This window comes from Macrosteles quadrilineatus, unplaced genomic scaffold (assembly GCF_028750875.1).
Source record: "Macrosteles quadrilineatus isolate MER2022 unplaced genomic scaffold, UCM_ALF_1.0 Scaffold_1__1_contigs__length_201487025, whole genome shotgun sequence".
Taxonomy (NCBI): Eukaryota; Metazoa; Arthropoda; class Insecta; order Hemiptera; family Cicadellidae; genus Macrosteles; species Macrosteles quadrilineatus.
The window spans coordinates 19,716,976-19,730,296 of record NW_026542594.1 but is presented as its reverse complement, the minus strand read 5'-3'; the positions used below and the strand labels follow the sequence as shown (position 1 = coordinate 19,730,296).

The 13,321-nt window shown below is 34.0% G+C and overlaps 1 protein-coding gene across 10 annotated transcripts in view; it reads right to left on the bottom strand.

Moving 5' to 3' along the window:
• LOC129004706 (protein retinal degeneration B) overlaps window positions 1-13,321 on the bottom strand; it is a 265,785-nt gene that overhangs the window by 117,608 nt on the left and 134,856 nt on the right. For all 10 annotated transcript variants that reach the window (XM_054433336.1, XM_054433276.1, XM_054433310.1 and 7 more), the window contains exon 4: window positions 10,380-10,512. In XM_054433336.1, coding sequence (XP_054289311.1) covers window positions 10,380-10,512 — 133 coding nt within the window. The remainder of the gene's footprint in view (window positions 1-10,379; window positions 10,513-13,321) is intronic.

Below are 13,321 nucleotides of genomic sequence, written 5' to 3'. Positions count from 1 at the left end.
ACGAAGCAAAACACGGTTTGATATGTTATCTTCAAAATGATTACCGATTACTTCACCTCTAGATTTTAAATCTCCCTCATTTCTTTTCATTGGAGGTCGTTCAAGATTGGAGTTATGTAAGAGACAAGCTACAAGCTCTTTTAGACTTAAAAAATGTAAGTTGATGTCGTTTGAAACATGAAAAGCATAGCTTTTTCTCACCTACCATTTTCCACCTTTCGGAAATATCAGCTTTCCGAAGTATAGAGCATTTGTCATTTTCGTGCTTTCACCACAGAACTCACAGGTAAGTGGGCCAACTGCAAACTGCTGCTTTTGAAGAGTTGGTCAACACAGGTTTGAAGTCATTTTTGTTTCTAGTCGGGACGTCCGTGTTTGGATGAAAATAGATACTCATGATAGAACATTGTCTCTCTAACCAATCTGAAAAATCACTTAGGCTAGGTCTAGTTAAACACATACTGCTCACATGTTGAGCCCAATGGTACTTCATTTGATAAGGCAATTTTCCTAACAGTTCACTGAGTAGTTGAGGGTTTGTCATGTAGTACTCCATATGAAGGGACTCAGCTGTCGAGGTAAAGTTAAGAATGGTTGTAGAAAATTCTATGAGGCCAACAATATCGTCTTCAGTTACAGGGGCTAGCATTCTAGTTTGGTTCATCATAGACTCAATGATAAACTCGGGCTTACCGAAACGCATCTGTAACGTTTTAATTATGGCATGCAAGTTTTTACTGGAAACAAAAAGAGGTTTCACCATTTTGAAGGCTTCGCCTTCAAGACAGTTTCTAAGTCTAGCTAGATTGTCATCATCAGAATACAATTTTACGGTATTTTCAAATGTAGAAAAGAACATAGGCCACTCATCTGGTCTACCACTAAAGTTTGGTAGTTGTTGGCGGCAAAGAGAGGTTGGTTAAATAGCTTTTTTAACTGAATCTGCTAGTAATTGTGCAGCCGTGGTCATAGCGGTTGATGAACACTGATGAACTGTCGGTTCATTATCATTCAGCCACTTTACGACTTTACTCTCAGATTCTCTCTCTCTGAGATATTAAGCTTTGAAATATGCTTACCTCAGATCCCCAGACTTGACTACCATTTGCCGATAGTGATTTCATAGAAGCCCTTATTTCCAGCATTTGTTTACGTCGCTCTAGCTCCCTCTTGCTCTCAGCCGTTGTCGCTCCATTTCCTTCCCCAGCCTTTGTCGCTCCATTTCCTTCTCCAGCCGTTGTCGCTCCATTTCCTTCTCCAGCCGTTGTCGCTCCATTTCCTTCTCCAGCCGTTGTCGCTCCATTTCCTTCTCCAACCGTTGTCGCTCCATATCCTTCTCCTCCATCAGTCTTTGTCTTTCCAGCTCCTTTTCTTCAATTTCTCGTTCCAGTTTTTGTATTTCTTCCAACTTTTCAAGTTCTATTTCCATTTGTCCCCTGTTGCTTGATGTTGTAGATTTACTTTTTGTTTTCCTTGAACTACTAGAAGTAATGCTGGTTTGTCTCAATGCTATTCCTTGAGTGTCATTGTTTCCATTCTCAGAAACATTCTTTGATAATTTGTCAGTATCATTATTTTCTTTCTGATCAGGGTATACCTTTTTGGAGGTTTAACTTCCCTATTACTTTTTCTGTAAGACATGGTTCTTTTTTAGTTTCGGCACCAATATTAACCCTCTGAGTGTTATGTGTCAAAAAATCGACCCATAACACACTTTGTGTAGTGTTATGTGTAGATTTTTCGACTCACAAACACTGTTTACGGCGAAGGCTCTATGACTGACAAAATCGGATTGAACTGGATCGAGTTAGGTATCGTTTTATTTGGCAGATTCTAAGCTTTCTCCCGAGGTCTGTCTCTAAGCGCTTTTTTTTTCTTGAGCCGATCATAATTGTAGCAGACAGCTGACGTGCGTATTTGTAAACAGCTTGGTTAACCTTGCACCGATGACTGATGTGCTTTATTACGTTTATCATTGTTTTAGTGTTAAAAATCAAAAGTAGTGATATACGTGGTGCATTATAAGAAGATTTAAGTGATTTTGAAGGGCTGGTTGATGATCCTGAAGAAGCAGGTAGTGATATTGATGTAAATTATCAGCCAGATTCCTAGCTATGGTTAGGCTATGCATTCTTAGCTAAAGGTATGTACTGAAATCTGTTTTTTGCCCATAACTTATTTATTTGCAAATCTACTTCCTTATATTATTATATATTTGTAATCCTCATAAAATTTAGAACAAAGTGGCTATTTTCAAATATTTATAGGCCTATAATTTATACAATTTCATTGAGCGCAAACTTATTTTTGTTTTGAAAATTTTCCAAAATATTTTTTTGTACCTAAAAAATTTTTTTGAAACAAATGTTCTTTATGTTTTATGTATAATATTGAAGCCCAAGATTTTCCAAACAAAATGGTATATAGAACAGTATAATTAACATTGTTTTTAAGCTTCTCAGATCCGTTTTAATAAAACCTTGCAAATGCGCAAAAAATAGGCAAACATTAAGGCCAAAACTAGGGACACTCGGAGGGTTAAATTGTCAATTATCAAAGTCAAAATGAGAATAGTCAATTTCAGTACAACATTTCAATCACTATTTATTTACTCATTTTACATTATTAAAAACATGTGACATTTAATCTTCACAAATAAGTTATAGCACAAATATAAAGATTAATCAATGGTCATACATATATATGAAATAAGTCATTAACAAGGGAGATGAAAATGCAATAGACCAATTTCTTTTTTTAATTTTTATCATAGACCTTTAAAATCTTTGGAACTATTTACAATGGAGCTTTTGCTATTGATCCTCCATAATTTGCAATGATTCTTATTCAAATTTTAATGTAGAATACGAAAATGACACCATCTACTAAAATCCATTTGCAGGTAATTGAGAAATTGTTGTATTGTGTCTAAAAACATGATTTTAAAAAACAAAATTAAAATAATTCTTTGTGAAGCCAATTTTTAGACTTGGAACCTCTTATATGCATCATCACACTTCATTTACTTTGTACTTACACCAAAAATGTTTTGTAACAGTGATGACTAGCCACCCTGTATACAGGGTGAGTTTTAATTTTCCCCCCCCCCCCCAACTTTTTTCTACATTTTTTCAAATATCAATCCCAGACCACTTACAAACATTGTTGGGTAGTGAGTACTTCATTTTGACAAGGTGGTCATTTCCGGCCGCCATCTTGGATCTGCCATTTTGAAATGGGATAAATTATTTTAAATATGAAGGGTGTGTTGTGACCCATCATTTTGAACTACTTATTTAAGCTAAACTCAATGCCGCAATCCATTTTTTGTTATCAAGTTTTATTTATGAAACATTGCAATATTTTTGTTAAAAATGTTAATATTTCAAAATCAAAATATGAAAATGAAAAATGGACCATGGAATTAAGTTCAGCTTAAAAAAGTAATCCGAAATGATGGGTCACAACACCCCTTTTATATTTAATATAATTAATAATATCACATTTCAAAATGGCAGATCCAAGATGGCGGCCAAAAAAATACATCATTCATAACCAAGTAGAAATAGGTTGGCAATGACTGGTAGTGTATACTTATCTTTATCTAGCACTATTTTGAGATTATGGTCTTAGTTTGTACAAGCACAATGTTAAAATGGGCTAAAAATAAAGTTTTAAAAAGGCCCCATAACTTTAGAATGAATCAAGATTTTTTTAAACGGTTTGCGGCAAACCTAGATACCTGTTAAACCTAATTTTATTTATATACATTTAATCAAACATCCAATCAAATGAAAACTTGCTGAGTTTGCAGGTTAGCTGTGGCGAAGTTGTTTTACTCATAAAATAAAGTTACATTTTAAGATTTTATAGTATCACACTATTTAAATGGGATGAATTGCCGTAAACCTTAAAAATAACCGTTGATTTCCATGGGTTTCGCCTATTTTTTATGAATAGAAAAACTAAATATACTTAATCACAAATAACTCAAAAACCGTTGGGTTTAGAGGAAAATGGTAAATACAAAAAAATGTGTATTTTTAGATGGACTACATTTTGTATATTTAACTTTTTCCTGTATCTCTAATAATAAAGGCACTATAACCAAAAATACAGAAATATGTCGCCATTTTCCAATATGGCGGCCGTAGCACAGCTTCAATTTTAGGGGACTTTTAGTATGTTCAAAAGGAAGGTACACCCGACATCTGTAGCAAATTCCCCACCTGTGCTATTTTTTTTTTTTGGGGTTTATGGAATTTTTCGCTTATTTTACTGCACTATAAATTAATAGTTATAAGGTTTATCAACAGGGCAGCACTATTATTTTTTGGCATTTATGACAACAGCTAATTTATACTAACTAGCAACAAAAAGCTGTGGTACACAATGAGAACTTTTTTCTATGGTTTAGGTACAGTGGTAGAACATTATGGCTATGGTAAATCTTCTATATATATAATACGCTAAGCCGATTTTTGTAAACAGAACTCCTCCCTCATTTTTGGACCGATTTTGATGATTAAAATGTCAAAACAATGGCTTGATCTGTAGTTTTGCAAAGTGTTTTTAGTTTTTTGATATCTTTATTAGTTTGGGCAGGATCTTTCATCAAAGTTGCGTTTTCTCCCATAAGATTAACATGGGGGAATCTAAATATTTAATTGGAAACTTTGTCTCGACTAATTTGAGAGAACTGCTGGGCATAGGAACTTGATAGAGGTGTCCAAAGAAAGCTCTTGGTCTGTAGATGAGTTATCAAAAGAAAAACGAAGTAAATTTGCTTAGGGCTCTGCCCTTAGAAGCCTTTAAAGATCCCTCTACAGATTTGTTTACATTTTGGCCATGTGGATAATACTTTTTAATGAAACAGCTGTTAATTTTAAAATTGTATTTTAAACAACACACATTTATTGGGAGTTACTGAATTGTCCAAAAGAAGTATTTGCAATGTTATTTACTGATTTTAAAATTGATTTTCTTCTGTATTATGTAATGTTTTGCAATATAACATTCCATTACGAAATCAGTGTAAAATCCTGTTATCACAGTATCTCTTACAACTATTTGTTATTGAACTATCTTATATCTATTTAACGGGTTGGTGTCTACCTTTTTCACGCCTTTCCCTATATCCTTATATATAATACAAGAAGGCGATTTCTTGAAAACACTACTCCTCCGTTAATAATGGACGAATTTTTACAAACGACGTGTCAAAATAAAATATTTTTTGTGTAGACACCCCCTTTCACCAATTCATGTAGTAAAAATCCTCGGGCTTTGCCCCACAGGCCATCAAAGTTGGAGTTTCTCCCATAAGATTAACATGGGGGAATCTAAATATTTGATTGGAAACTTTGTCCCCACTAATTTGAGAGAACGGTTGGGCGTAGAAACTTGGTAGAGGTGTCCAAAGAAAGGTCTTGGTCTGTAGATGAGTTATGAAAAGAAAAACTGAGCAAAATCCCTTAGGACTCTGCCCCAGAAGCCTTTAAAGATCCCTCCACAGAGTTGTTTACATTTTGGCCATGAGAATAATACTTTTTAATGAAACAGCTGTTCATTTTTAAATTGTATTTCAAACAACACATATTTATTGGGAGTTGAATTCTAACAAATAAGTATTTGCAATGTTATTTTCTGATTTTAAAATTGATTTTCTTCTTTATCATGCCATGTTTTGCAATATAACGTTCCATTACGAAATCAGTGGAAAATATTTTTATCACAGCAATTCTTAAATTATTTCTTATTGAACTATCTTATATCTATTGTACGGGTTGGTGTGTGCCTTTTTCGCCACTTTTGCCTACATTTTATCATATTATTCTACAAAATATCAAATATTTATGTAGAAATATCTGCTCTTATTGTGTCTAATAAAATCCAAACTTAGAAACATTGCCTAAAATGGTACCTATCTTGACAAATAATTTGCACCTGCCTATATTACGGACTTTGGCGCACTGAATTAGTAACATTATTGAAAATAACACGACATTTTGGCTGTAAAATATGGTACAAAGAGAAAATACTATTAAAGCAGCTATGACAGAAAGGTCATATTCCTTTTAAACTAGATCACATAATCCTTTGACTGGGACGGGTGGCGTCGTCCTGTAATCCAGTTACTAGGAGGTCACGAATTGTGGATATTTATAGGAATGCACTGTGGATGCGATACTCCCTGGTGTGGATTAACGGCCGCACGAGTGAGTACTACGACTACCCGCAGTGCTATCCTCATAATTATACCAATTCATAAATACCAATGCAAAAAAAAATTTGGTTCCAATTCAACTATAAACTGTAGATCCCTTGGTTGCCATTCGCTGTATGGGCTATTAATTAACAGCTGTATCTAAGGAATGTCGGCCTTAGTAACTAACAAGACTTCAAGATCGCGCCACTCTTTCTACACTCATCTCCATTCATACTTGGCTTACCTACTATGAATGGTCGCCATAAAAAAAACGTATTAAGGGATTAAAGTATTTATCATATACGTTGATTAACAATATGTAAACGTCAATATATACGTAACAGCCATTTTACAGTATTTTTGCTTTTTGGAAATGTTCAATTGCTATGTCATTTGCATTATTTATTGCCAATGAAGCCGCCAAGATCATATGAACTAGGAGGCCCCTAACAGTTCAAGAATAAAAGCCAACTTTACTTCATGTATTCCACTACACCTAACATTCCGTAGAGAGATTATATTGAAAACTTTATGTTATTGATAAGGCCGAGGGCCCGAGACAACTAACTGACATCCCCCATGTCAAGGAATTCCAGCTTTATCAGTAACCCCACAGTCAATTTCTCAAAACTATGCTAGAGGGTTCATTCATTGGCACAGAAGTACGATATGAACTGACGCGACGTGACGAAGGAAAATCAAACTTACACTGTAACGGATATACCTCCCTTTGAAGTTAGAACGTGTCTTCCCAACAAACATACCTATATTTTTTCTCAAACACTGATGAAATCACGGAAGTGTTTAGCTACAAAAGATCCACCAATACGATTTAAATACTATTTAAAGGTTCTACCAAAGGAAGAGATACCATATAACATACTAATAATAACTCCGATGACGTACAGGATAGAAAATATTTTAATCATTGAATGAACAACCAAATTTGGCAACTAACGCAATATTGTTATTGTTTTTACACTTACTCTTTGAACAATGTTAAATGCTCAAAATATGTATATTTCACCCAATTCATCGCAGTTAGATGAATTAACGTAAGCCTTGAAAGTAACCGTCAATTTCGACGGGTTTCCCCTAGTTCTATCATATTACTCGAGACAGATCATTGTAGGTTCATGAGATTATTGTCATACATGTTTTTAATCAATGGAAAAATCTTCGATTGTGTAATACAATACAAAATAATACCAGTGCAGAAGGGCACGGTGCCAATTTGAGCCGTGTCCATATTTTGTTAAATTAATAGTAGTTTACAGCAACTGGATAAAACATTTTACAATATTTATGTAGAAATATGTGTAGGATTTAGAAAGTCATTAAGCTGGAATACTGCAATATACTGCTCACTTTTCAGAGAGGTTACTTTGATGTATTCATTCAGCTTAGTGAAAACATAATATAGAAATGTATACAAATAAGAACTTGAACTCTTAGAGAGCCTTTGAATGTTATTAGACTAACGAAAAGGGTTGTGCATGTTTACTAGCGCTACTCAGCAACAAAAACCATTTAATTTGTCTCTAAAATATATATTTTTAAAGTACCCTGAGCAGCAGTCTAAAAAAATGTATTTAACTTACCCATATACAGACTGTCCCAAAAGTCCCGGACCGGTTTAATATTTTCTAAACGACAACAGATAAATCAACAAGATTTGGTACATCAACATCACACCTAAAAATCTACTTTTTTATGGAAATATAAATTTTCTGTCACATCATGGGGACGTCCCGCAAGGAGTCAGAAGGAAATCTTAAATAGAAGCATAGGTTGACATGTACATCAGATTAAAGGTCTTTACTAGCAGAATATAATGCTGCAAATTTAAACTCAAACGGACAACCAAGTCAAGAGTAACAGTGGTTCAAAGATTCATTTAATTTGCATTTGGGGGCAGAGCCCTAGGAGTCAGAACATTTTTGTTAGCGTAAGCATATGTCGATATGCACATCAAATTAAAGGTCTTCACTAGTAGATTACAATGCCGTAAATTCAAGCTCAAAAGAACGCCTGAGTAAAAAATGGCAGTCGTTCAAAGATTCAAAATGGCAGGTTCAAGAAATCTTTGAACGGCCGCCATTTTGTAACGGGTGATCCTTTCGAGGCGCGGTTTCCGGCATTGAACTCTGCTAGCTAAGCCCTTTAAACTGATGTGCATATTGACCTATGCTCCTATTTAAGATTTCCTTCTGACTCCTTGTGGGACGTCCCCATGATATGACAGAAAACTGATAGTTCCTTAAAAAAGTAGATTTTTTAGTGTGGTGTTAATGTGCAAAATTTTATTGATTTATCTGTTGTCGTTTAGGAAATATTAAACCGGTCCGGGACTTTTGGGACAGTCTGTAGATACAAAATGCTCAAACTCGCATTGTGACATTTATAATTCGGCTTATATCTCTCCAACAGAAAATTCATCTGCAGAATAATTTTATTGTGCTCTTACCGTGCCTAATAACATCCAAACACAGATACCTTGCCTAAAATAGTACCTATCTTGACAAATTATTTACAGTGGCCTATATTACGGACCGTGGTCCACTGGGTTGGTCATTATTGAAAATAACACTACATTTTGGCTGTAAAAATGGCCCAATGAGTAAATACTATTTAAGCAGCTACTGTCATGACAGAAAGGTCATATTCCTTTTAAACTAGATCACATCATCCTTTATAAGATACGTTGATTAACAATATGTAAACGTCAATGTATACATAACAGCCAATTTACAGTATTTTTGCTTTTTGGAAATGTCCCATTGCTATGTAATTTGCATTATTTGTTGCCAATGAAGCTGCACGACCATATGAACCAAAAGGCCCCTAACAGTTCAAGAATAAAAGCCAACTTTACTTCAAGTACATTCCACCACACCTAACATTCCGTAGAGAGATTATATTGACAACTTTATGTAATTGATAAGGCTGAGACAACTAACTGACATCCCCCATGTCTAGGAATTCCAGCTTTACCAGTAACCCCACAACCAATTTCTCAAAACTGTGCTAGAGCATTCATATTCATTGGCAAATATTCATTGCACAGAAGTACGATATGAACTGACGCGACGTGACGAAGGAAAAATCAAACTTACACTGTAACGTATATACCTCCCTTTGAAGTTAGAACGTGTCTTCCTAACAAACATATATTATTTTTTTCAATTAAAATCATAGATTAATCTGCATTACACTGGTGAAATCACTAAAGTGTTTAACTTCAAAAGATCCACCAATACGATTTTAATACTATTTAAAGGTTCTTCCAAAGGAAGAGATATCAGATATATACTATCTCCGATGACGTTCATATTGGAAATACGTATGGGAAATATTTTATTCATTGAATGATCAACCATATTTGGTTTTATTAACTAACCCAATTAACATCATTATTGTTTTTACGCTTATTAATCTTTAAACAATGCTAAATGCTCAAAATATGTATAATTTAACTCAATTTATCGCAGTTAGATGAATTAGCGTAAGCCTTGAAAGTAACCGTCGATTTCGACGGGTTTTACCTAGTGTTCTATATTATAGCATACCATGTAAATTATAGCACTTTATACTTATATGACAACCCCGTACGAAGTACGGGTACTCTGCTAGTATATATATATATATATATACACATTACTACTAGGTATTGTGATATTGGCATTATTTGTATGTAAACTGATAAATGAGTGTTTTTATTTTATTTAGAAATTCCTTTTTCCTCAACCACTGACTTGCCTCGTTGTTTCCAGTTATAAAAGGCTTCACTTACCTCAGAACAATGAGAGGGACAATAGCAAACATTTAAGTGACATTGCATGACGTGAGTCATGATGGCCTGACCAAAAACTGACATATATACTGTATATAATTTTAAGGTAAGTGACAAATTTTCTTTAACAAGTTAAATTTATTTATTTAAATGTTATCGTGTTGTAAGAGTAATATTTATATATGAGAATAAAGGAAAATATCTATGTCTCGGTTTTATGTTTGGCCCTTTTTCCTGATAACCCAGCATTTCTGAAACAAGGCATCCATCCTGCCCACATTATGCCAGGTACTTAGCTTTCAAAGATGAATCAATATCTGTATAGATACAGAGTTGCTACATGGGTGGCTCAACATTGCTGCAGTGCAGACAACTAACCTGGTAGATGACTTCCTACATGGTAGATCTTACGAGTGTACTGCCCCTCTCCGCCAGGGCCGTCGTTGTATGGCTCATTCACCAAGATTTCTACTCCGCTGCCAGCCCCTTTGCTTTCCTCCCGCGATTTTTTCTGAAAAAAAAAATCAGAAAATTAAATAAAATATTTTTGGCATATATTTTACCGACTCTCTCATAGATAAGTTATCCTTTTGGGTCAACTAAATACAATTTGGAGTATATTTCTATTCAATGAATGTAGAATGGTAATCCGTTTACTATTTATTAATTCTGGTTTTCACTAACTTAAGCAAATAAAATGATCTATTTATAAATATATATGGTATTGTAAAAAAGACTGAGGAATTCAGTGTAAAAAACCCCTAGAAAAAATTTTAAAAACATGTTACTAACATGAGCACACTCAAACATTGATTGAACATAAAACACATCAAAACTGGTTTCAGACTTTACAATGGAACAAAAAGTCTAGAAAATGTTTGACAAGTTTATCAAATATACAAGACGATTTCTAAATACAGACAAGGTTAAAGTAAAATTCAACTTTATTTGTGACACATAAGATGAAAAAATTATTAAAATCAGACCCAAAACCCAACAAGTTTAAAGATTTGTTTAAAGAATTTTATAGTTAAGATGTTACAGTTAGAAAGTACATGCTACAGTATGACTTTTATCAAATAAGCAATCAATCAATGTAAGTCCCATCAATCACTAAAAACAGTATTGAAACACTTTCTAAAATATAAGTACCATGAGTCTAATTGAGTTTTGTAATAGTATATTTCGTACCTAGGGCCGAAAATGAGGTTTTGCCGGCTTGAGATAGTTTTTAAGTTCGAGACGAAGTCGAGAACTTAAATCGATCGAGAGCTGCAAAACCATTTTGGTCCATGGTACGAACGCTATTTTTCACCACACTATACCCTATTACCACTATTCACCACTATAATAATGCACACTGATAGTCAACACAACTACAACTTTAAGGTTATGTGAAGAAATATTTTGAGGAATCAGCAAAAATAAAATAAATAGTTGCTAGGCAACGGTGACAATAAGACAATTCTATTGCAATGCTATGGATTTTGATTGTGTATTTAAAATGCATTCATGTTCTAAGTAAGTAAGCGGACAGCTGATTTTGCGGCCCCGGCCTGTAAAAACCTGCTCGGTCCCCAAATAACGATGACAGCTGGCATGGCCAGCAAAACGTAACTTTCAGCCACCAATTAACGTATGTAATACACCCAAAAACATCATAGTGTGGTGAAAAAAAATAAAGCTATTAAACACACGTTACACTGGAAATTCAAAATGATTAACTAATTTATATAAGTGAAACATAAAGTGAACGGGCCTGACTTCATGTAGGACAATGACATAAATCGGTCGTAAAACCAGCAGTGGAGATGAAGTTCTCAAATAGAACTTAATGAAATGATTCATCCAAAATCAGGTCAACGGCAAAATGTACTCCATGGGAGTAATTTCACCTGACGATGGCAATTTCACATTCCACTCACATTATGCAGTTTGCTTTCCTATATGCAGTTTAATACTAAAACTTCTCTAGCAGATTGAGATTTTATGTTCATTGTTATACTATCTCTAGAGATTATTATGAAAAAAAAAATGACTAAACAGGATCATTTTAGGCAAGGTAAAATAAACCATATTCTGCTAATTTTAATCCAGAGGCTATCCATCATGAAAAAAATGAATTAAATTACCTGTGCTTCGTAAAAGGTTCGGGGAGTAAAAGAGAATAATGTGGTTCCTTAAATACAGTTTTAAAATTGAACACATACAAACACTCCATTTAATGTAGAAACAAAACTAAACTGTACCACTTATTCTATTAGGAATGTGACAATACAGTATAGTCATACAATAGTTTATTAGAGTCAAGGGTATACACCCTATCTATCCTACTTAATATTATAAATGTAAAAGTATGAGATGTTGAAATATAACTCTGAAGTTCCATTACGTGAAAACCACTGAACTGATTGAGCTGACATTTTGCAGAGAGGTACTTGACAGTCTTGAGAAACACATAGGCATATTAAAGTTGTGAACACTAGTGGAACCCCGTCGAAATCGACGGTAAATCTTGAGGTTTTATGTAAATTCAGCTAACTGCGTTGGATAGAGTGAAGTCATTAAAATCTTAGTTATATGAAGGGAGGATAAGCAATAATAAGTAGGCCTATGACGATTGTGTTCCCTAAAAAACGTGATTAATGAATTCGTTTAACACAATATTTCCTACCTTTCTTTTTATCGGCTTTAGGTTGCCCAAAAGGTTTTTTAGGAGTCTTATAATTGTTTGTTCATGAGTTTGTTTCATACCAAAGCCACTTTCACTATATGGGAGAATGAGTTCATATAATTAGTCTATCATGTTACGGAAAGAGTCAATATTTATTACTAACCACTAATTCCATCTGCTTTAGGAAAATCATTCAGATTGTAACCTAGCTACATGTGTACATCAAAGCAAAAACTGTGTACACATTTTTTTTTTTAATACCTGAATTGACATTAGTTCACCTACTTTACCAAAACCATAGACTCCGTAGTTAGTCTATTCCAAAACTTGAACACAGCTCCCATCCTCAACGTACTCATCTATGACACAATTTTCAACCCGATTATCAAAAACTGTTATACCAATAAATGAATCTCAGGTGTTCTTTCTTGAATTTAAAAATAAATGGTGATTGAAAGTAGGAAAAAAGGCAAGTGCCAACCTTACAATATGTATAAGCTAACCCGATAAGGAATAGTTATATGTTCCTTTGAAATTGATAAGTCACACTTATTTCATAATTTAAAATTTTCTAAGAGCAATAAAGATAAAGCATAGATTTTTGAACAAAACATTTCAAACGTATCATAAATTCATCATTTTGTTG